Here is a 25,945-nt window from a genome sequence, read left to right on the forward strand (position 1 = left end):
ACTTCAAGTTGACCAAGCTGCTCTTTACTGTCCCAGTGTTGGCTTCCTGTGTCAAGGCGCCACATCATTCACAGAGCCACTTCTTACTCCCACAGAGTGCAAAGAGGAAAAATGCCAGTCCTGCATATCCCACAGCTCACGCCCGCAAAAGAAAGAAATAGTTTCTTATGGCAGGCAGGGCTGAAAGTTGAGATACCCATGGATTTTTCAAACAAACTGGAGAGAGTGTACAAGGGTAAATGCTTTATGACAAACTGATCAAGGAAGAATTGTAGCTGCAGTGCTGGGCACAAAGAGTTAATCACCTTAGCACCCTTATGGCATTATATTAGAAACAGAGGCTCAGCAGGCCAGCCAAGCAATACAAAAGAAACTGAAATAAATATGTCAGCTTCCATATGCCTCTCAGTTCAGGTGTGCTTTAAAGAGGAAAAGAAGATGCTACTCTAGTAACCATAGTAAGCAAAGGTAGGAGCCTGCTGTATGACAGGCTGCTCTGTCGCTGGGAGTTGTCCAATCCTGCCAAAATTTCATTATGCTAATAAAAACACACTGCTCTGTTCTGATGCTTAAAGCGGGATTGTCAGCCATAAAATCAAATATTCCATTTACCTACTGCTCTGTGTTTATTATGCAGTTTACAACCTAAACCTGCATTGAAAGCATTCCAATATAATCATAAATGTTTCTGCTGTAATAAATCGTATCTCAGTCAGCCTGTCTCTATTTGGTAAATTGCCAATGAGAGGTAAGCTTGTTATCTCCCCTCCCACATTCCTGATCCTCACTGATTGGCTGAGGGCAGTTCAGTGTGACACGAGGCTAAGAAGGGAAGTAAGCCTCACCCCTCTGAAGAGCTTTTGAAATAAGATCTATGCTGTGCTCACATGTGTTTACAAGGCACGCTAGATATGACAGTGCAGTTTCTAGGAGAGAAAATAAGGGCCTGTGTCTCCACTAATCAGTTTTTCTGTGCTTCAGTTTTTTCTGCACGAGTTGTCTGGCAGTTTTGCATTGCTGTCAATTGTTTTTCTCCATGTGAAAAATGCATTCTAGTGTGAACTAGCCCATGGATTAACAGTGCAGAATATGCCTGGAGATAGGCCCTAAGGAAGGAAATTACATCGGGATTGGCTTCAGTCAAAGGTAGTAAAGATGGAAAATGCCTGAAACAAACAGTTTTCTCTTCATTTACTATGTAAAATTCATTAAAATCAAAATGTGGACAGTACAATACATATGTTACCGAAGTAAACAAATATTTATCTACTTATATATGTGTTTTTTTGTATCCTGGGATAAATAGTATGGCTGTTCCTGCTGCTTTAAAACAAACAAAAAAAAAAGTAAAAAAAAAAAAAACCACAGCTATAATTTAGCCTGACCATAATCCGTATCAGTATAACACCTGCGTTGGGGTGAAGGCTGTATGGTCTGGGTTGCCCTAATAAGCACACTGCTGGACATCCACCTGTTCAGCACAGTAAGCATGTTGCTGGCAGGCAGATCAGTAACAGTGGCTGCTGACTTGCATTAGGGCTGGTTCACCCTTGGCACTTTGGTAGCAGCGATCAGCAAAGCGCTGCTGCCAATTTATCCCTTACATTCTCACAGTGTTGGGGATTTGAATGCAAGCATCGCTTTGGGGGCGATTGAGTATTGATTCTTATTCTATTGAACAGGAATTACAATAGCAAATCTAGGTAAAAAAAGTGAAATTTTGAGATTCAAAATTGTGATTGCGATTCGCGCTTCAAATGTGAACAAGCCTTAGGGCTCTTTTCCATTATGAAACTTGATCGCAGTAGCGTTGCGATCGGGTTTCAAGCTAATTTCCATTCATGCGATTGAGCTACTATAGTCAGTATAGAAAGCTCAATCGCATCCAAAACGCTGCAGGACAACGATTGCGCTCAGGACAAAATCACAGCGCAATCGGATCGCACTAATGGAAATAGCCGCTGCAATTTCCATTTGTTTTACTGTACCCTGCATTTAGCGATCAGTTAGTGATCAGAATCAGATCGCAGTAGAAAAGGGCCCTTAGAGGTGTTTGCCATGGCCACAGACTCTCCACCTGTTTTATGAGGATGCTTTTATCTATTCTACGGCCCCTCTGACAGCCAGATTTACAGACTTGTACTGCTGAGATTAACCAGCAATCATCTCCAGGGGAGGCAGGCAAGAATCAGACAGCTATGATCTCGTGTGTGCGCCGCAGAACGCCATGACTCAATTTCACAGCTCCGCGTCATCCCTCCCCACACTCGATTAATAAAATTATATAGGCATAACCCAATTAAAAACCTGCATTGATTACGGTGAGGGAGATACAGTCAAAGTTCTGCTAATGTATTAACCTTCTACTAGGATCAATTTTTTGTGTAAATACTATTCATTTGCATATGGGTCATGCATATTAAAGCAGCAATTTGTAACGTCAATAAATAATGCATATCCTGGTTACATTATTTGCTGGTGCGCCAGTAATCCTGCACCAGGCATGGGAGAAGGGAGAGGCAACGCATTAGTTACGTCAGCATATAAACACAAGGCATAATAAAGTCAGAGGAGCTAATTTACTAAGTGCAGGCGCAAGACACCCACATTTATCATTCCTCTCATCCCCACTACAGGCTCAGCTCAGACCCCTCCCAGTGAAATGGATATATCCTAGCTTGTCCCTATTACAGCAGCGGGACCAGATTCATGAACTTGCACACAGTGATTACAAGGAGAAATGGTATTTCAGAGCCTTATTTATCATAGTCTGTGATGCAGATAGAATCTTGCTGTTATTCCCCCACACTGTACGCAGATTGGAGAGAAGAACCTGATTGGTTGCTGATTGCTTGCTGTGGAGAATAAGGACAGCACACACTCTATTGCAGTGATGGCTAGCCTTGGCACTCCAGCTGTGGTGGAACTACAAGTCCCATGAGGCATTGCCCTACCCTGACAGCTGTAAGCATAAATCGGGGAGACAGAGGCATGATGGTATTTGTAGTTTTGTCACAGCTGGAGTGCCAAGGTTAGCCATCACTGCTCTATTGGATTCATAAAATGAGGAGAACAGCGAGAACTATTAAAGATGGTGAGTATGGTACAACAAAAACCGTAGGATATAATGAATTGTGTGGTTAGGACGGATAATTAAAAGAACATTAGTAGCAAAGAAAATTGCCTCATATTTTTATTTATATAGCTTTTTTTATAACATTGCATCATTCTGTAATATTTGGAGTTTACAAATTACACTCTATTTAAAACTATGAAGCAGAGTGAATGACCCTTTGAACTTTCCTGCAGTAAAACCTTAAACAAAGAAAAACAGTGGGAGACAGGTTGAGATAAGCGCTTCAGAAAATAGGACTGTCTCTGACCCAAGTTGGGTCTGAGAGCTAAGAAAAGCTCTTTTGCATAGATAACAACTGAAGTTTCTTAACTCTTCCTGTACTAGAAACAATATAAGACTCATATCTGTGCTTCTAATGTTCCATTTGATCCACTGCCGCGACACATACATGTGTCGCGGTAGCTACGGGTATGTGTCGCGGCTCTCTCGGAGGGGAGCAGCGCAGTGGAGGGAGAGCTGTGGGCAGCGACGGAGAAGGGGGCCATCTCCCCCCCTTCTCTCACCTTAGGGTGCTCTGCCTCCCTCGCTCTCCCCTCCGATACTAACTTGGCGACGCTTGGCAGTGTGCGGGACTTACCTTCCGTGTCGCTCCAAGCGCCGGCCGGAAGTTCTGGTTCTGCAGCCGCTGCTCTGGTCTGGATCAGGCCAGAGTAGTGGCAAATCATCCCGCGCCGGCGACGAGCCGAGACCAGGCGGGACAGAGACACGGAAGGTAAGTTCCGCCCCTCTGCCAGCCACCGCACTTCGTTCCGGAGGAGAGAGCGAGGGAGGGAGAGCACTTTGAGGTGCTGCTCTCCTTCCCTCGCTCTCTCCTCCTGGGGGGGGGGGGCACCTGGCTACATATACTGGGCACATATATCCCTGGCTACATATACTGGGGACATATACACCTGCCTACATATACTGGGAACATATACACCTGCCTACATATACTGGGAACATATACCCCTGCCTACATATACTGGGGACATATACTCCTGACTACATATACCGGGGACATATACACCTGCCTACATATACTGGGGACATATACACCTGCCTACATATACTGGGGACATATACCCCTGCCTACATATACTGGGGACATATACCTCTGGCTACATATACTGGGGACATATACCTCTGGCTACATATACTGGGGACATATACCGGGGACATATATACCTGCCTACATATACTGGGGACATGTACACCTGCCTACATATACTGGGGACATATACCCCTGCCTACATATACTGGGGACATATACCTCTGGCTACATATACTGGGGACATATACCCCTGGCTACATATACCGGGGACATATACACCTGGCTACATATACCGGGGACATATACACCTGCCTACATATACTGGGGACATATACCCCTGCCTACATATACTGGGCACATATACCCCTGCCTACATATACTGGGCATATATACCTCTGGCTACATATACTGGGGATATATACCCCTGGCTACATATACTGGGGACATATACGCCTGCCTACATATACTGGGGACATATACACCTGCCTACATATACTGGGGACATATACCCCTGCCTACATATACTGGGGACATATACTCCTGACTACATATACTGGGCACATATACCCCTGCCTACATATAATGGGCACATATACCCCTGGCTACATATACTGGGGACATATACCCCTGGCTACATATCCTGGGCACATATACCCCTGCCTACATATACTGGGCACATATACCCCTGGCTACATATACTGGGCACATATATCCCTGGCTACATATACTGGGCACATATATCCCTGGCTACATATACCGGGGACAACTGGCTGTTTGTCATTATGTGCATTTACTGGTGAAAAGCTGTCTCTTATGTGCATTTACTGGCGAAAAGCTGTCTCTTATGTGCATTTACTGGGGAAACGCTGTCTCTCATTACGTGCATTTACTGGTGAAAGGCTGTCTGTCATTACCTGCATTTACTGGTGAAACGCTGTCTCTTATGTGCATTTAGTGGGGAAACGCTGTCTCTCATTACATGCATTTAGTCTACGTGTCACGGAGATCTGAACGTTTGGTTTGATGTGTCACGACTCCAAAAAGGTTGGGAACCACTGCACTACACATACAAATTATATACAGTGGGATGCGAAAGTTTGGGCAACCTCGTTAATCGTCATGATTTTCCTGTATAAATTGTTGGTTGTTACGATAAAAAATGTCAGTTAAATATATCATATAGGAGACACACTCAGTGATACTTGTGGACTCAGTGGACTTGTTGCAACTACATCACACCCCCCACAATCTTAGATCAAAAGGACGTAACACCTTGGTCACCCCCAGAGTCCACCTCAAAACCTTTGGAGACAGAGCCTTTTGTCATGCTGCCCCTACACTTTGGAACTCCCTGCCACACCCAATCAGGACAGCCCCATCCCTGGAAACATTTAAGTCTAAACTGAAAACCTACCTTTTCAGTCTGGCATTCATGAACATCTGACTATCTCCTCTGTAACACAACCCAGCCTGAAACCCTGTATTAATCTGAGACACAGCTATGCGCTTTGAGTCCTATGGGAGAAAAGCGCTTTACAAATGTTATTGTATTGTATTGTATTGTATTGATACTTGAGAAGTGAAATGAAGTTATTGCATTTACAGAAAGTGTGCAATAATTGTTTAAATAAAATCAGGCAGGTGCATAAATGTGGGCACTGTTGTCATTTTATTGATTCCCAAACCTTTAGATCTTATTATTGGAACTCAAATTGGCTTGGTAAGCTCAGTGACCCCTGACCTACATATGTGTTTAGGGATGCACAGCCTTCCCCCCCCCCCACTTTTTCTTAACTCTGCAAGTATATAACTATTAGGTTAGCTGCTCCCAGCCCCTCCTCCTGAGTTTTCTGTTTGCATGATAAGTAATAGCAGTTTTGCATATGATTTGCATCTGAATTGAATGCGAAGTGTGCAGAAAGCCTATTAGAGGTGCTGCACACATGAGCTGGTTGTCATTTCAGATGCAGCCTTTGTGGTATGCGCTGGCCCTCTCCTCGCTGCCCGACCTACATACACAGGTGAATCCAGTTATGAGAAAGAGTATTTGTAAGTTTCCCTACTCTTTTAATTCTCTCTGAAGAGTAGCAACATGGGGTTCTCAAAACAACTCTCAAATGAGCTGAAGACAAAGATTGTTCACCATCATGGTTTAAGGGAAGGATACAGAAAGTGGTCTCAGAGATTTCAGCTGTCTGTTTCCACAGTTAGGAACATATTGATGAAATGGAAGACCACAGGCTCAGTTCAAGTTAAGGCTCGAAGTGGCAGACCAAGAAAAATCTTGGATAAACAGAAGCGATCAATGCTGAGAACAGTCAGAGTTAACCCACAGACCAGCACCAAAGACCTACAACATCATCTTGCTGCAGATAGAGTCACTGTGCATCGTTCAACCATTCGGCACACTTTACACAAAAAGATGCTGTATGCGAGAGTGATGCAGAGGAAGCGTTTTCTCCACCCACAGCACAAACAGAGCCGCTTGAGGTATGCTAAAGCACATTATTACAAGCAAGCTTCATTTTGGAATAAGGTGCTGTGGAGTGATGAAACTAAAATTGAGTTATTAGAGCATAACAAGGGGTGTTATGCATGGAGGAAAAACAACACAGCATTCCAAGAAAAACACCTGCTACCTTCAGTAAAATATGGTGGTCCCATCATGCTGTGGGGCTGTGTGGCCAGAGCAGGGACTGGAAATCTTGTCAAAGTTGAGGGACACATGGATTCCACTCCGTATCAGCAGATTCTGGAGACCAATGTCCAGGCATCAGTGAGAAAGCTGAAGCCACCCCGGGGCTGGATCTTTCAACAAGACAACAACCCTAAACACTGCTCAATATCCACTAAGGCATTCATGCAGAGGAACAAGTGCAACGTTCTGGAATGGCCATCTCAGTGCCAGACCTGAATATAATTGAAAATCTATGGTGTGAGTTAAAGAGAGCTGTCCATGCTCGGATGCCATCAAACCTGAATGAACTAGAGATGTTTTGTAAAGAGGACTGGTCCAAAATACCTTCAACCAGAATCCAGACTCTCATTGGAACCTACAGGAAGCGTTTAGAGGCTGTAATTTCTGCAGAAAAAGGGATCTACTAAATATTTATTTCATTTCTTTTTTGTGGTGCCGAAATTTATGCACCTGCCTAATTTTGTTTAAACAATTATTGCACACTTTCTGTAAATCCAATAAACTTAATTTCACTTCTCAAATATCACTGTGTGTGTCTCCTATATAATATATTTAACGGTTATTATTTATCGTAACAACCAACGATTTATACAGGAAAATCATGACGATTAACAAGGTTGCCCAAACTTTCGCATCCCACTGTACGTTCATTTTCACTTTAGATTCCCTTTAAATTCAAAAGCACTTTAAAATCACCATAAATTGTTGCAGAAAACATGGCTAAAATGCCCCCCCCCCCCCCCCACATACACACAGTTTGCTATGGGAGAAGCATGCTCTGGACTACTATGGTGCTACCTCTTCCACTGCAGTCCAAGACCTAGCAGAAAGTGTGAGCAGTCACATGGTCCACCTTTCATCCCCACTAACGTCTAACAGTACATGCTGAATAATTGTTACCCCACAATGGGGAGGCTGGAGTGGCATGGAGTAAGTTCTTAATTTTAATGTCAATATCATCTTTACCTATCATCAATGAGACAACCGTGTACAGTGCTTGTTTCTTACTGATTTTAGCATTACATTAAACTGCTGTAGTAAATACAGGAAATAATTTGCTTCTACCATACCTTTTTTTTGTGTTCTCCATGAAATCTACAATGTATATTATTATTATTGTATTTTGGGGGGAAGGAGGGAGGGGGGTAGATTGGGTGAGGTGTTAATCTTACAACAAAAAATTGCTATAGAGATTTACTTCCACCTACCAAGATGCATTGTGCTTATACTTTTATCCCGTTACATAAAGGATTGATAAGGAAGGAGGAACACGTACCAGTAGTCTTCAGTAGAAGAGGGAGAGCCACACCCTAGCAGGAGCATGTGATGTGCAGTATCCATATTGGCTTGAGGCTTGAAGTCAACTAGGAGGAAACGAGAACAATTATATTTTACACACAAAGAGTAGCAGTGTCGCATTATATACAGCTTGGGTTTACAGGGACGGATCAAGACCAGGTTGCGCCTGGGGCAAGGTCAGGTTTTTGGCGCCTAAAGGTCAGGTTTTGGCGCCTAAACTGCCATTCATTTTACTGCATTTTTAAGAATTCAACAAACTGCGCCTGGGGCAAGATACCCGCTTGCCCCCCCCCCCCTAGATCCGTCCCTGTGGGTTTATATATTGCTGTCCTTTATATTCTATACAATGTTAAACACAACACACTGAATAATTCACACTTCTCATCCTCTCTAATCTAATGTCATTACTGCATATCAGGACAATTAGCAGGGGAAAGTCCACTGATTTACCAGTGTGATTTTGTCTGGAGAAAAGGGGGGTGGCTGCAGCATCCACGGGAAGCCCACAGAAGGATAATATACAGACTGCAAACAGATTGTGTTCTGGGAGGGGAGAGTATTTCTCTAGATCTAGAAGGTTGGAGTGCCAACCACTATGCCACCCATGGCAAAAAATAGAAATATTAGGCACAATAGCTGTAAAAACGGTTTGTGATTGTGGCCAAGCCAACCTCAAGCATTAAAGGAAACCAAGCACCACTTTTTTCCCCTGGTTTCTAATAGCTATAGGAGCTGCCATGTTCCTCCCTCCCCCACCTTCAAGCTGCCCATTATTTATCCAGGGGACGGTGTGAAGACGGCATATGTGGCTTCTCTAAACTCTTTGAAGCATAGTGTCTTCTGTTGATTTTGAGGGAAGGGAACGTACTTTGATGATCAACTGCCCAAAACAAAGTGGCTTGGCCTGGGAACACACTTACCAGAAACACTAGCTTTGCAGAAAACGCAGTGTATTTGCTTGCAATGGTAGTGAATGGGCCTCATCAAAAAACGCATATGCGTTTTGTATGCGTTTTATAATATGCGTTTTTAAAAACGCTGGTGTTGCATATTTTTCAAAAAACGCACATAATGAAAGTCAATGGTGACGCAACGTAATGCGTTTTGTATGCGTTTTTTTAGGTGTTTTCGGATACATTTCAACTTCCTGTTTCCTTCCTAGTGATTAGCATAAAACGCAAAAGAAAAATGCATGGAAAACGCATACAAAACGCATTTGCGTTTTGTATTATGCGAACTGCAAACACGTTAAAACGCATGCAAAATGCTAAAAAAAAAAAACGCATATGCGGAAAAACACAGACGAACAAAAAAACACACTAAAACGCACTACAAACGCAAAAACGCACATGACAGAAAACGAGACCTTTCACGCACTGACAAGTGGGCACCCAGCCTAAGTGTTTGTTCATCATTTGCCACCCCCAACCTAATTTTTCATCCAACTGGGTTGTCAACAGGACAAGATGTTCAGGAGAAAATGTCCCCATCTGGTACAAAGATAAGGTCTGACCTGAGTCCTATCCTTTCTCCAATCTATCAAAACAAAGAATTAAAGGACAACTAAAGTGAGAGCGTTATAGAGGCTGCCATGTTTATTATCTTTTAGCAATACCAGTTGCATAGCAGCCCTGCTGATCATTTTGGTTGCAGTAGTGTCTGAATCAGGGCTGTGGAGCCGGAGTTTGAGTCGAGGAGTCAGAGCAATTTTGGGTACCTAGAGTCGGAGTTGGAGTCAGTGGTTTCATAAACTGAGGAGTCGGAGTTGGGAGTCAGATGATTTTTGCACAAAATCCACAGCCGTAGTAAGCATTAGACTAAGGAGTTGGAGTCGGAGCAGTTTTGGGTAGTTGGAGTCGGTGGTTTCATAAATTGAGGAATTGGAGTGGGATAATTTTTGTACTAACTCCACAGCACTGGTCTGAATAACACCAAAAACAAACATGCAGCTAATCTTGTCAGATCTGACAAAGTCAGAAACACCTGATCTGCTGCATGTTTGTTCAGGGTCTATAGCTAAAAATATTAAAGGCGGAGGTTCGACTATAATAAATGTCAGCCTCCATATACCTCTTGTTACAGTTGTCCTTTAAGTTTGCTATTCCATTCCACCTTGAAATATACACAAAGCTTAATGGCCTGTGCCAAGAATTTAAACAACAGGAGTGTTATTGATAAAAAGGACCAGACTGAACTGAAGTACAGTATTTGGTTTTGCAATGACTCCGTGAGGGTCTGGCCATACTCCAATATCTTTACAGGTAAGTCCCTGAACCTGCAGAAGCATTGTCACAGTAATGGGGGAGAAACTACAGGGGTAATTGTCTCTGTCACCATAATAACTGTCTTTAACATTTCTGAATTAACCATACCGCATGAAATAGTAGGCCAGTTATATTATATGACGCACACATTCAAATAATTGCATCTATGAAGCTGCAGATCCACTCTGAGCATCGTTGCTAAACTTTTTGAAAACCATTAAATCCATTGGATAGAATTATTTATAAAGAACAAAGAGTACTACTCTATTTACAGGGCTGCTGATGCAGTACCTGAACAATAATCACTGTAGGACAACGGCTACCAGCTGCTTTCATGAACAGCATAATAGATAACCTTGTCACCAACATTACCACATGGAAAAATAGCATAATGTGTAGTAAAGTTCAGTGAAAGCTGCATGCTGAAATGGGTAGTGGTTAAACAGATACAGGCAGCTAAAACAATCAGGCCAGGAACACACTAGGCAGAAATGCTAGAGTTGTGGAAAACACTAGTGTTTTTGCCGATAATGAAAGTCTATGGGACGCATGTAAAAACGCATAAAAGAGCATTTTACAATGTGTGTTTTTGAAAAGGCTTGCTGCATAATTTTCAAAAACACAAGTAAAACGGATCTCAATGGAGACGCAACAGAACAAAAAAGTGGCACCGCGCGTTACATCGGGTACAGTGAAGAATACAGTCAATACGATGTATGCTTTACTCTATAAGTTAATGCGCGCATTTACTGGTACTGCATTCCATGCAAGGGCATTACCATACCACAACCTGTTTTCTTGCAACGATACCACCGTACAGTGAACGTCATATAGGTGGTGCACTGCAGTGTGGTAAGATGGATTACAAAGTGGCGGTTACACCCCAACGCTCCCCTGTGAACTTAGCCTGAGGGCCTTTTTCCACGACCCTGCGGTATGCGATTTGATTCAAAACGCAAGGTACAAACTAATGGAAACGGTAGCAGCAATTTCCATTAGTGCGATCCGATTGCAATGCGATTTGGGTCCAAGCGCAATTGTCGTCCTGCCACGTTTTAAATGTGATTAAGCTCTACTGTACTGAGTATAGTAGCTCAATCGCAATCGCATGGTGGAAATTGAAATGCGATTGCAATCGCATTTCATAGTGGAAAAGAGCCCTGACTTTTGCATCCTGGTTCAAAGGATTACTGTGCCTTTAAATCTATTTCTAATCGGAGCTTCTTCTCAAGCTTTTCCTGGAGAAAGATTAAACAGAAAAATGATCACTATAGCAGAATGGAGTGTTCTACTGAAATAAATAGCACACTGGAAAGAGACTTCATTAATGTAGGTTATAAAACAGCATGCCGCCTCCTCCACCAGTTTAAAAATATGATTGTGGAAGAGACTTTAGTCTAGACCAGTTAATGACCACTGCAACACAGATTTATCAAACACAGCAACAGTGTGATGAATCCAATTCCATTTTATTGCAGCGTTCAGATACTGTACCCAGCTTAAAGAGAACCCGAGGTGTGTTTAAAGAATGTTATCTGCATACAGAGGCTGGATCTGCCTATACAGCCCAGCCTCTGTTGCTATCCCAAACCCCCCTAAGGTCCCCCTGCACTCTGCAATCCCCCATAAATCACAGCCGTGCTGTGAGGCTCTGTTTACATCTGTAGTGTCAGTCTCAGCTGCTCCCCCGCCTCCTGCAGAGCTCCGGTCCCTGCCCCCATCCCTTCCCTCCAATCAGCACGGAGGGAAGGGATGCAGGCGGGGACCGGAGTTCTGCAGGAGGCGGGGAGAGCAGCAGACTGACACTATAGAGATAAACACAGCCAGCTCTGACAAGCTGTTTGTCAGCAGCATGGCTGTGATTTATGAGGGATTGCAGAGTGCAGGGGGACCTTAGGGGGGTATGGGATAGCAATAGAGGCTGGGCTGTATAGGCAGATCCAGCCTCTGTATGCAGATAACATTCTTCAAACCCACCTCGGGTTCTCTTTAAGAAAAGAGGACCGAAGAAAACTGGAAGAAATCAGTATTTTGAATATTATGAACCACAGGTATGTCTTATATAAAAATGTGCTCTGCTATAAAACCGAGGGGCAGGTTAGTATATATGGATATAAATAATTTGCATTAGTAAAAACCCCTGCTGTCAACAGCAATCGGGTTCTGTCTCATCTTTTTATTACTATTTATACAGTGCCAACATCTTCCGCAGCGCTGTACAGAGTATATTGTCTTGTCACTAACTGTCCCTCAGAGGGGCTCACAATCTAATCCCTACCATAGTCGTCTGTCTATGTATGTATAGTGTAGTGTATGAACCGTAGTCTAGGGCCAATTTAGGGGGAAGCCTATATGCTTTTGGGATGTGGGAGAAAACCGGAGTGCCCGGATAAAACCCAAAAAGACACGGGGATAACATGCAAACTCTTTGAAGATAGTGCCCTGGCTGGGATTTGAACAGGGGACAGGAGTCAAAGAGTCCGAGCAATTTTGGGTACCTGGAGTCGGTGGTTTCAATAAACCTAGGAGTTGGAGTCAGATGACTTTTGTACCAACTCCACAGCCCTGGTAAGAATTAGACTAAGAAGTCGGAGTGGAGGAATCGGAGACAGAGCAATTCTGGAGTCAGTGGTTTCAAAAAAACTGAGGAGTCGGATGATTTGTACCAACTCCACAGCTCTGAAGGCAAGAGTGCTAACCACTATGCCACTGTACTGCTTATAGTGGAATATCAATCTGGCATGCCATACAATTGAAAACATGTCCCTGGTGCCTTATTAAATATTCTATCTGCCTCTGACCCAAAGTAAAGCCTTGTACACTCGTTAGATAAAAGTCATTGGAACAATCCAACAAACAACAGATTTCACCATTTTGAACAACAATCATTGTAAAAAATGTAGCTTAACGACAGTGACAAGTGATCGATATTAGGTATTCCGCCTGATCCAAAGGGCGGATCAATGCAGACAACAATTGGGCAGATATCATGCAGTCGGATTGTGTGTACAATGTGGTTCAAATGACATGTGATGCGTGCATATTGTGTGATGCGGTTGTGCATGTGCGATTTTCAAACGACAATTGTTTAGAATATCTGTGTGTGGGTGAACTTCTTGTGGTTTCTTTTTGCCAGATATTGTTGTTTGAGCCATGTAGCTCATCTGTATGCGCCGGCCTTTCTAGTGTGTGTACAAACTTTAATGTCATTTGTTCTAGTGTGGAAGCTGCCATTCTGCATAGTACAGTAATATCCAGTTCAGTCGGTAAGCACATCACACTGCTATTTTTAGAGTGCACACAGTATCTACAAAACAACATTTTTCTTTGCTGCAGTGAATGACAAGCATGTGGGAGAAAATGAAACTCAAACTATTAACCCTTTTAGGCACTATGTAAATAATAAAAAAAAACGTTGTACATAGAATAGTGTGGCTAATGTGCTGGGGCACAAAGGACATTTTGACTTCAGTTCTTCAGTACCAAAGGTTTCTTCAGATCAGAGTGGGTCACCAATAGTAACTGAAGTCACAGCATTCCTATACTTGGATTGTTCCACATGTTGTTATGGTATTGAGGTTACAGATCTTCGCTATAATTAAATGAGAGCTTGCTGAGTCTTTACCTAATTACAACATACAGCAGTAGCTCTCACCGACGCTTATAATTTACAAATCAGTTCTAGCAGAGGCCAAGTGTGTAATTGTTGTTGGGGCGGAGAGAGTTTACTATTGGATGGAATTACAGTTTGTGTAACAGCTCCTTGAAACCACAGGAGTTGGACGCTGTCTGAGGGGGGCTTATTTCTAACTCCAGGCCCAAAGCTTTAATGCCACCTTATTTCTTGTATAACCCTTGCATACATAAACAACAGGCAGACAGCTTTACAGCGATTCTTTTATACACCTCTGAATATTAACATACAGTGCTTACTACAGTTCCCTTCCATAGTGTGAGCTGAGAAATGACACAGTTACATTCTGATACTACAGTATACTCTAACAGATTAAAGGCTACAGGTCAGCTGCACCTCAATCAGCTTGTCTTCAGTCCAAGATCAGGGAGATCCCAATTGTACATTCTCTTTTATCTGTAGGACATGGACCAATGTAAGTCTAAACACAGACCGAAGTCAACGGTCTTTGTATAGTAGTGGTCACAGGTGGGACAAGGTCCTCCAGCACCCAAGGCTGAGACACCAAAGTGCGCCCCTCCATCCCTCCCACCCCAGCTGCCACACACTGATTGCTATTAGATTAAGAGGCACCCCAGGGCCCACAACCTCCCCAACACCTTAATCTCTAGTTATCTGGCTTGCAGTCACTGCTATGTATCCCCTTTTCTTATTTATTTCTGCTTCAAACACAATTAGGAATGACAGCTGAATGAATTGTGCGCCCCCTCCTACACTGCGCCCTGAGGCTGGAGCCTCTCCAGCCTTTGCCTCGGCCCGGCCCTGGTAGTGGTTCCAGCTTGTGAACGCATAGCAAAAGTAACGCATGCATGAGTGCAATGCCTTTTCCCATGTCACTACAAATCAACACACGGCAGAAAATAAACCGAAGGCAACACCATTGCAGAAATGACCCCCGTGTTTACACTGATGCCCAACCTGCATTATTTTATGTGTAAATGTTGTCCTTGTACTGTATTTGAATAACAAGTATACGGGATTCTAATGTCCAACAATTCATTCTTATCACCTGGAGCATATAGGCACAACGATTCATTCTTATCACAGGAGCATATAGGCACAGATATTCAGCCACCCTAGACTTCGCCCTCCACGAATCCACACATCACTGAACAGCACAAGTTTGCTGACATGAACACAAGCCGAAGGTCAGGGCAGGTGGATAATCAGCGGAATCGAGGTCACAAACCGAAGGCCGGGCAGGTGGATAATTAGCGGATTCGAGGTCACAAGCCGGGTCACAACAGAGAGTCCATGAACAAGAGCAATGGCGTGAGCAGAGGTTAATCACAACCAGCAACAACAAGCTGTCAGGATGAACAGCACTGCCTGTTTGGAGTGGAGAGCTTTTATAGAGGAAGCCATTTGAATTTGGTGCCGCAAACAGGAAGCTACACACTTTAGTAAGGAGATAAAGTCGTGCGTGGTCGAGGTAACGGTAAGCCTAACACCATCCTAACACCATCCCTGGGATAGACTAAGATAAAAAAGGGAGTGATTTACCAAATGTATGGCTGAAAATAAAAGTACGATAAACCTCTGTTGGGAACACTTTTTCTGGTAACCACCACCCAAGCTGGATTACTAATATATATATATATATATATATATATATATATATATATATATATATATATATATATATATATATATATATATATATATATATATATTTATACATATATATATATATATTTATACATACATACATATATATATATATATATATATATATATATATATATATATATATACATATATACATACATACATACATACACACACGCACACATATATATATATACACATATGTACAGTGGTGCTCAGCAAGATTTCGGATATCCGAACTACTACCCAGATCATCCGGACTTTTTCCACTATCCAAACTTTGAATAGCATTTCGGATATTTTTTACAATCCGAATAGACTATCTGAGGAAACTCTGATTTCCGAGTTAGTTCAGATAGATAGTTAGATAGTTATTTAGATAGTTAGAGCAGTAGCCAAAATCACGTTCAATGGCAAAAATCCCTAAGTGAGTGAGTGAGTGAGAGAGTGAGAGAGTGAGAGAGAGAGAGAGAGAGAGAAAGAGAGAGAGTGAGAGTGAGAGTGAGGGAGAGACCTCCGAATGGGGTTTTTGCCATTTGAAGAGACTTTTGGAAGCATTTTAAGCCATTTTCAGGTCACTTCCGGTTTTCTATCCGGATATCCGAATCCGGCCGGATATTGGGTTTGGATATCCGACTTTACTCGGACACCAAAAAGTTCGGATTTGGATATCCGATTCGGATCCGGATATCTGGGTATCCGGATCCGAATCAATTCGGATTTTAAAAAGGGGTATCCGCACACACACACACACATATATATATATATATATATATATATATATATATATATATATATATATATATTTATAATTATTATACGCATATATATGAAAACAATATTATATTAGGTGGTGGTAGACTTTTTTCGGCACCACCTGTGATTTGTTGTGACTGGCCTGTGTGCTGCACACACATAAGTGTGACACGACGCAGATTCAATCCGTCACCATGGAGAGCGGCAGACATTTGTTTACTGGCCATTCATGTGAGGGAAAGCTATGGCTGGAGATGACAGCTACATTTCCTGGCTGAGTAGCCAGCTGTCAGGCGCAATCCTTCTGAATGTCTCTAAGACGCCCTACAGCTATTAATATTTTCTGTAGAAAAAAAAACAAAACATAAATATCTCACTCGTGCAAAACAAATCCTATGCCTCCGTAGGCAACATACCGGCAAAGTAAATAAAATTCAGCTAGATAATGTATGCTGAGGCTTCTCACTGTATAATCATGAGAGGTTGTGGAACTGTGAGATCATCAAGCAGAGCCAGAACAGATCCCTCTGCGGGAAGGTAGCACAGCGCTGATGCTCTGGATAAAATAAGCATGCTAGAAATGAAAGGCTTTGTAATATGTGAAATAAATGCTGCCAGTTAGCCAGTATTTCAAAGGGCCGTAAAAATGTTACATTTTCCCTCAAATTTTTATTAACATTCTGGACAAAAATAGTACAGCCAGGAAAGATGTTTCACTTCTGCAATAAAATATCTAAGGCGTTTAGGGAGGGCATTTGTCAAGGATTAGCAATTTCCTCACCGGTACCCAACTGCTTTAAAACAGATCATCCGTCCAGTGCATCTTCGCACTCATTCCTGCCATTCACAACAATGTATGTACACATTTATTGGCATTCAATTCTTTTTTCATTTGCAATTTTCTGCAAGTTTTTAGAATCTTTTCACTTTTTGCATTCCAATTTTCCCATGCATATCAGCGAAGTTAGTTTGCATGAAATTGTATGTAATTAACTGCACGAATCTTCGCATTTGGAATACAAGTAAATTAGCATTTTCCATTGAATTGCATTGTATGCAATTCATATACAGTAGGTGCGATGTGTGGTGAACTCGCGTTCAGAAAAATGCAATTCCTAAACAAAGTCAGTCAAGTGTGAAAGGACCCTTCACGGTCACTAGATTTATAAAAAGCGCAATCTGATTTATTCACAGTGGCAATCGGTTCTTTAAATGCCTACAGTAATTACCCTAAAGTGGCAAGCTCTTTATTGCATAAAAATATGTTATTTTAAAGAGAATCTGTACTCTAATATTCTTACACTAAAAAGCATACCATTCTATTCCTTATTTTCTCCTGTGCCCCTCTGTGCTGTTTCTGCCACTCTCTGCTGCAATCCTGGCTTGTAATTAACAGTTTTAGGCAGTGTTTACAAACAAACTAACCAGCTTGTGATAGGCTCACATAAGCAGAGTGTGTGAGTCATACAGAGTGTGCAGGGGGCCTGCAGAGGGTGTGTATCGTTTCTATCCAATCACAAGCAGCCCTGCACATTCCACACATTCAAGCCTTAGCCTAACAGACACAACAGAGGAAAGGAGATAAGATTTATTACAGAGAGTGCAATTAGGAAAGGCTGCAGTAAGCCAGAGCACATTAGAACAGGCATAGGAACTTATAGGATAGAAGAACTAAGGCTGAAAAAATTGTTAGAGTCTCTTTAAGCTTTAGAATTATATATAATTACAAATGGACCTATTGTACCTTTTACTTCCAAACAGATTTCATTGCGGGAGGTTGTTTGCAAGGTGACACATACTGACAAATGTAGATAACTGATTTACTTTCAGTTAATTCTGGATTTGGAGCGACAATGCACCCACTAGAAATCGCACATCTTTCTCACTGGAGTGCGGCTTGGCAGTTTGGAAATTGAGGATATTCTCTCTTGTAATTTCCCTACCTTTGTTGTTCAACATATACAAGACATAAACAGCTTGAAATTGGCAGACAAGAGGCTCAAAATATCTTAGAACGAGTGCCTGTCCCTTCAATCCAAAGAAAACATTTTTGGAAGGCGTTTGACAAAAACGCATTAGTTGCTTACTTAGGAGCTGAACAATACCATCATTCTTTTCAGGGATGGAACACTTTGAAACTGGAACCAGTGGCATAACTACAATTCATGGGGTCCCCCAGCCAAACTTTGATGCCCCCACCCCCAATGTTCACACCCCTTCCCTTGTCTCCCCTTGATGCCCTCTAGAGCCCTTCGGCCCATCTCACAAAGGTCATAAAACAAGTGTGGGACTTCAGACTCCTTAAGGTGGCCACTAATGATCCAATTTCTAGCGAAAAAACATTTGAGCGATCATAAATACTGATCAGAAGAAAAATCATTCACTGCACCATCAACGAACCAATCTTTGCTTCCTATCAATCACAACCAATCAAGAAAATCCAAATTTTGGTTTGACAAAAATCCAATCGGACGACTATTTTTATAATCGTTCATAATGGATTGTGCCCATCAACTGAGATTATTTTCAACCAATCCGATCAGAATTTCTGATCGCTCAAACGACTTTTCGCTAAAAATTGGACAGTTAGTGGCCAGCTTTAGTCTAATCTTTACAAAGGCTATAGATTTGGTTCAAAAACTATCTGACTCCAACTCCTCAGTTTATTGAAACAACCGACTCCGGGTGCCCAAAATTGCTCCAACTCCCCGACTCAAACTCCACAGCGGTTTCCAAGACGGATCAAATTTCTTTCCATTACTTATGAACAGTTTCCAACCCAGCCGTAGACCAAGGTAATTATCGCAGATGAGTGAAAGGATTATCTTTCTGACAGATTATTTTACCCAAGAAGGTGATTTATATAATGCATTTCCATATTTGGCTTGTGATGTATTTCCTCCACTGAAAGCAGTAAGGAGATACAATGCTTTCTCATTGTCATTATAAATGTATCACTGGGCTAAGTGCTCATCAGTCTACAATTATACACAACACGCAGACAGGAGCGGCACGCTCATCCATCATATTAATATTACTCCGGGCCGTGCACACTCTGCAGAGAAGGAGAACATTCAGAGAGAAGCACTTTTGGGCATTAAGTGGCAGATTCAATTTCTGTGCTTTATACTTCGGTATAAAGAAACACTCCTAAGCACAGATAGCAGTGAAGCTACACCAATACATGAGAGGGTTCATCGTACCAGGCTAGTGATTACAGCAGATTCTGATGACCATCAAAGGGTTACTAACCTATAGCTGCAAATTAAATTCTCTAGTATCTGAGATACAGGTAGCCCCCAGTTAACGAGCAAGATATGGACTGTAGGTTCGTTCTTAGACTGAATCTGTTCTTAAAGGGACTCAGAGCACCTCTCATGGGTATGCCTTTAAGCCAGACTTCTTCCAACAAAGTCGTGCTATGACCCATCTGGAGGAGCCTCTTGCAGGTGTCACTCCTTTTTCCTTTTTCATTCAGTGATGCACTTCTCTAACAGAGAAGACAGGGGTGAACCGGAAGTTATAACATAGCCAAGATGGCAGCCGTGATTTTTAAATTGAAATCGAACGAAAACTATGAACTATACATTAAATGAAAGAGGAGAGCACAAGCTACAGAAAGGTATGCATCTTTAAGTATTTTGCAGTACTGGTCGGAGTCTCTTGAAAGGCATACCCATGAGAGGTGCTCGGAGTCCCTTTAAGCCGGAACACAATGCCCTCTCTGTGACCCCCTGTGCCTCTAATGTCCCCTCTGCCCCCTGTACCTGCTTATACAAATTTAAAGGCCATTTTTTCTTTGAATTTTTTAAATCAATTTTCTCAAAAACTACAAGTCCAATTTGATTTTTTTTTTACTTGTTTCCACAGAATCACGGATTCCTTGGCATTCGTATCAGAGGGTTGTTCGTAAGTTGGAAACTACCTGTATTATCTTCTTTATGTGGGCCTTCAACAGATGGATAAAACCACTCCTGTCCATGCAAGAATGAGAAGAATACCAATCCTGCAGAGGTTAAATCTACTCATAACAGCCAAACACTCTGTAATATCGTAAGAGAACAGAGGCGCCAGCAGGAAAAAAGGTAATAAAAAGTTTAAAAATTTGCTGGGAGGCAGTGGTGGACTTACCTCCGGAAAGCAGACTCAAAATACTGTCTGAATTAAACAAATTTATTATTGGTACCCCAAAAAGATGCAACACGTTTCGCAGGCACAGCCCGCTTCACCAGGCAATAAAATAGGGGTCAAACTGTAGCTCGTCAGTAGAACGAATAGCGCCTCAATAGGGTAGGCGCTATTCGTGCTACTGACGAGCTACTGTTTGTCCCCTATCTTGTTGCCTGATGAAGCGGGCTGTGCCTGCGAAACGTGTTGCATCTTTTTGGGGTACCAATAATACATTTATTTGTTTAATTCAGACAGTATTTTGAGTCTGCTTTCCGGAGGTAAGTCCACCACTGCCTCCCAGCAAATTTTAAAACTTGTATTACCTTTTATCCTGCTGGCGCCTCTGTTCTCTTACGATAATACTGTGTCCACCCCTGGTGGAGGGGTGACCTACCTCTACTTTTCTGATCTACAGAGAGCAACATCTTAATCCTGAGTGTGGACAGGTCTAATCTCCTCACCTACATCTACAGTGGTTGCCTAAGAGGTAACCCATGTTTGTGAGTTTATTCATCTCACACTTACATTTATCCACGGTTTCCAATACATACTACACTATATTGGGCTCTCTGTGTTTCTTATTCAACACTCTGTAATGACTGTGACCAGCTTAAATCCAACTTTTACTTATAGGGAACCTGAAGGCTGATAAGTTAAACAAAGTAAATCAGGGTGAGATAAAATTTTGTAACGGGAAAATGCTGAATAATTTATAAACAAATATTTATTCATCGTTATAAAGTGCCTATTTATTAAAAGGAACCTGAAGCAAGAGGGATTTGATTTGCCTGCCTGCCCTGGGGATACTCTGTCTCTAATACTTTTAGCCACAGACCCTGAACTAGCATATGCAGATCAGATTTTTCTGACAAAAATCTGACAAGATTATCTGCATGCTTGTTTCAAGTGTGTGATTCAGACACTACTGCAGCCAAAGAACAGCAGGTCAGCCAGGCAACTGGTATTGCTTAAAAGGGAATAAATATGCCAGCCTTCATATACCTCTTGCTTCAGGTTCCTTTTGACAAAAAGTGTAAGTTTACTTTACGGCTAGCTGCACCCATTTGCCATTTCAAGTTTGCATTCCGTTTTTATTCTGACTTTAAGGATTTAGTGCATAGTTTAGCATCTGTTTTGAATACAAGGTGTGTATTTGCCTCTAGAAGGCTCTGCACGCTTTTGTTGGTAGTCATTTCAGATGTGGCCTGGTTTAGGAGCGATGGCAATTCTTCCCTGTTGTCTAAAAATGTGTAAACCATTTTATGGCAAGCTGCCACCAGGTTCACACTATGTTTATTTGGTAATTAGAGATTAGAGTCCCTTCCATGAAGGATAACCTCATTGCCGTGGAAGGGTCTAGCACGGAACACTCTGCATGCAAACTGTTTTTGGAAGCTAACATCCTCCATTGTGTTAATTTTGGTACATCTGTTTTGAATACAAATTGTGTATCCTGCCTATAATTAGGCTCTGCACACCTATGCTGCTAGTCATTCAGATGCAGCCTGTCTTGGGAAGTGTTGCCACCTCTGCCTGCTAATATACCGGTAAACAGGAACTGGTTATAAAATCGTTTTACTTTTTCACTGCAGAGCAGAAGTTGTACTAATAACACGATGGGCACATATGTAATCACAATGCATTCTTGCTTGAAAAAAAAAAAATTGAACCAAAATCAAATATTTGTATAAAAAAATTGATATAGTACGGCCATGATAAATATACAACTATTGCAGAAATAATAACGGATATCACCAATAATGGAGGTGGACAACATGTGAAAAAGCATTAGGAAATGAAATGGATTGTGCTGCATTTTCTTGGGTTGTCACATGGGATCAGGGAAGGTAGAAGGCACAAGACCTGCACAGGAAGCCTTCCACTCACACTAATGGATGGTCTTTGACTTATTCACCTGTGTGCAATGATGGCTATATGTGACCAGATTTCCCCAGTGCTATGACTGTTCTATGTCAGCCATCTATAGAGGATAATAATGAGTTTCTATAAACAGCAGAAATTCCCTTTCACAGTCCCACCTTTCCAGGTTGCTGTACTGCATACTTCCTTTACTGACCAGAGTACGCTGGCTAAACAGCAGCAAGGTCCATCAGCATGAAGGATAAGCAGGTGTCCTATTGTCAGAAAGGTTTGGTGATATATCTGCCAGCCTATGGATAAAGTTCATACTGTACATTTTGCTCAGCTAAAACAGCTGTTCCCGATTGTTCCGACCAGAATTCTAAAGTGTGTGTAGGTGTCTCCGGACATGGTTGGCCTCCTCTTCCGTGATCCTCCAGGACTTTGTCCTGAGCATCAAAATGAAAGGAGGGATCTGCACACAGACCTCAGGAGCCGTATACATTTATTGTCCCATCACACATGTAAAGACATCTGACACCGACGGTCGTTTCAGGGCCAATTCGGCCCTTTGTCAAGGCTTGGGCAGACAAACAGTGCTGCTTGACTGAGAGAACAGCAAGTCTTGGAGTTGTCCAAACTCCTCCCACTATTTCAATATCATTTCTAAGTGGTAGTCAGGGAGGAAATGGAAGGTGCTAGACTTTCCCTGTGACCACAAAGCCAAGCCACTGACACCATAAACCTCCCCTCTCTGATGCTAATTTAGATAATGTTTTTTTGTGGCCAGCATTGCTGCTGCACTCCAACAAAGTCTCATCATATGCCTGTCTTGTTTCATCGGAGACCATAATAAAGCATTAACCCTTTCCACAGCCTTCCCCATGTTTACAAAAGGGTTAAATAAAATATCCCTGGGAACGGTTTCATTTTGCAGGTAAGGAGAAATAAGTGAGCACTTGTAATGCTAGTAACTCCATCTTGCTTTCAAATACAGCTTGGAATTGGGCCAATCAAAATCAGCCGGAAAAGAATTTGATTGGCTCAGCTCCAAACTGCATACAATCTGCATTGAATCTGCACAGAAACTGGAATTACTAGCATTGCATTGACTATTTCTTATATTGGCTACAAAGAGTTAAAGAGGCGCTGCAGTAACATACAGTACAATGTAGTCAATTATTCAGAAAACCCACTTTGTCCATTTCCACAGCATCAGAAACCCTTCCTATATATAGCTGCATAAAGTACAATTTAATAAGCCTATTCAATAGGGTAGAGTTAATTTGTGTTAGGCAGCATGCAGTGACCCAGAGCAACAAATCAGATATCATGTACAGTACTACCGATCTGATCACTATAAACTGAACTCTAAGTAATCGCTATGGGCTGTCACAGCATGGTGGTTTGTACAGCTTTCAGAAATAAACCAGGAAGTCTTTATTACATTCATATCAAATGTTGTTAGGGTGGTTGTTACTCTGTCACAGAATAAATTCTGTGTGTAAATTGCAGAATTATAAAGTCTGTCCGGCTTTTAGATTCCAATTAAATCATGCAAAGGTTTGCAGCATATAGCTATAGATTTATGGGGACAGGTTTTAATTCACATAAAAAAATGAAACCATAGCGGCTAAAATTTTCTTACAGACTAGACCAGTGATGGCGATCCTTTAACCACTTCAGGACTCAGCCTTTACCCCCCCCCTTAAGGACCAGCACTGATTTCTAAGATCTGTGCTGGGTGGGCTCTACAGCCCCCAGCACAGATCAAATAACAGGCAGAGCGACCAGATCACCCCCCTTTTTTCCCCACTAGGGGGATGATGTGCTGGGGGGGGGGTCTGATCACTCCTGCCTGCATGTGGCTGGCGGGGGGGCACCTCAAAGCCCCCTTCACCGCAGGATTCCCCCTCTCCCTCTCCTCCCTCCCTGCCCCGGAGATCGGAGGCTGCACAGGAACGGATCTGTCCTGTGCAGCCTCTAACAGGCTCCTGCCTGTCATGTGACAGCGATTCCCGGCCGCTGATTGGCCAGGGATCGCTGATCTAGTACAACGCTGCTACTGTCAGCAGCGTTGTACAAATGTAAACAAAGCAGATTATTTCCGTTTGTGTTTACATTTAGCCTGCGAGCCGTGATCGGCGGCCCGCAGGCTATTCACGGAGCTCCCCGCCGTGAATTGACAGGAAGCAGCCACTCGCGCGAGCGGCTGTTTCCTGATTAATTAGCCTGCAGCTGGAGACGCAGATGTGCGTCGCTGGTCCTGCAGCTACCACTTTGCCGACGCGTGTTTTGAGTGCGCGGTCGGCAAGTGGTTAAAGAGAACCTAATGTGGGGATTTACATAAAAAAAACAAAAAAAAAAACAATGCTACCAGATTCGGGGGGCTGGACGGAACAGGTAGCCGCCATCTGCGCCGCTCCGGTGGCCTGCACTCTTCCACTTTCGGTTTCGTGACCCCTGGGGTCACAACGCTGGAATAGCTGGTCTCTGTGAGCTGCATGCAGGGAGGCGTGGGGAGCAGCAGGGGGCATGGCCGAGAAGAGGCAGAGCTGCCCAATAGCAGCTTTGGAAGGCCTGCAGGAACGCCCCTAGTGGGTGTTTAAAGTGTACCAGAAACCTTAAAAAAAAAAAGATTTGATACTCACCCGGGTCTTTCTCCCGCCCCATAAACACGTCCGAGTTCAATGCTGACCTCCTGCGGTCTGCCGTTCAGCCGCGATCAGACCCCGGTAACTGGCTCAGTCGGGTCTAGTGTGGGTCTTCTGCGCATGCGCGGACCTCCCGCTCATGCGCAGTAGACCAGGACTGACGCGATAGAGCCTGTTACTGGGGCTGATAGCGGCTGAACGCAGGAGGACAGCATTGGACTCAGACGTGTATATGGGGCGGGAGAAAGACCCGGGTAAGTATCAAATCGTTAGTTTCCAAGGTCTCTGGTTTACTTTAAGCAGGGAATCCCTCTCCTCCCTAACCCCCCAAATAGCGACAATCGCTTGCCGCTAATTCCGGGGGAGGGGCTATAGCACGGCTGTAGGGGGGGGGAGGGGGGAGAGATTGGCCTGGAGAGGACACAGAGGCATGTCCTGCAGCAGGAAACATGCCTCTGTGTTCCATCTTTCCCCCCCCCCCTCCCCCCACCACTTTCCACTGAATCGCCTTGGGTACTCTTTAAGAGACTGAGTGCCCAAACTGCAGACCAAAACCCATGTAATTAATATTAAATAGCCCCCAGCATGTATTGGTCCCCAGTAGCTGGCACCAGAGTTACATCCTCTGAGTCCATGGCAGTTTGGATGGGGAATAGTAATTAACACTGCCAGGACTTTTGCAGGAGCAATGTGAGCCATTTTTGTGGCTTTACCCTGCGCCCTATTCTCCTGGTGGCTTAATTATATGTACACATCCCCTGCTCCCATATTGCCAG

At 42.9% G+C, this 25,945-nt stretch overlaps 1 protein-coding gene and 1 long non-coding RNA gene across 9 annotated transcripts in view; one reads left to right on the top strand and one right to left on the bottom strand.

Moving 5' to 3' along the window:
• Positions 1-25,945, bottom strand: part of PAM (peptidylglycine alpha-amidating monooxygenase) — a 265,286-nt gene that overhangs the window by 150,379 nt on the left and 88,962 nt on the right. For all 8 annotated transcript variants that reach the window (XM_068247473.1, XM_068247472.1, XM_068247471.1 and 5 more), the window contains exon 5: positions 8,141-8,228. In XM_068247473.1, coding sequence (XP_068103574.1) covers positions 8,141-8,228 — 88 coding nt within the window. The remainder of the gene's footprint in view (positions 1-8,140; positions 8,229-25,945) is intronic.
• Positions 20,354-25,945, top strand: part of LOC137526525 (uncharacterized) — a 31,705-nt gene continuing 26,113 nt past the window's right edge. The window contains exon 1 of the long non-coding RNA XR_011023115.1: positions 20,354-20,394. This is a non-coding gene — a long non-coding RNA (uncharacterized lncRNA). The remainder of the gene's footprint in view (positions 20,395-25,945) is intronic.

This window comes from Hyperolius riggenbachi, chromosome 1 (assembly GCF_040937935.1).
Source record: "Hyperolius riggenbachi isolate aHypRig1 chromosome 1, aHypRig1.pri, whole genome shotgun sequence".
NCBI lineage: Eukaryota > Metazoa > Chordata > Amphibia > Anura > Hyperoliidae > Hyperolius > Hyperolius riggenbachi.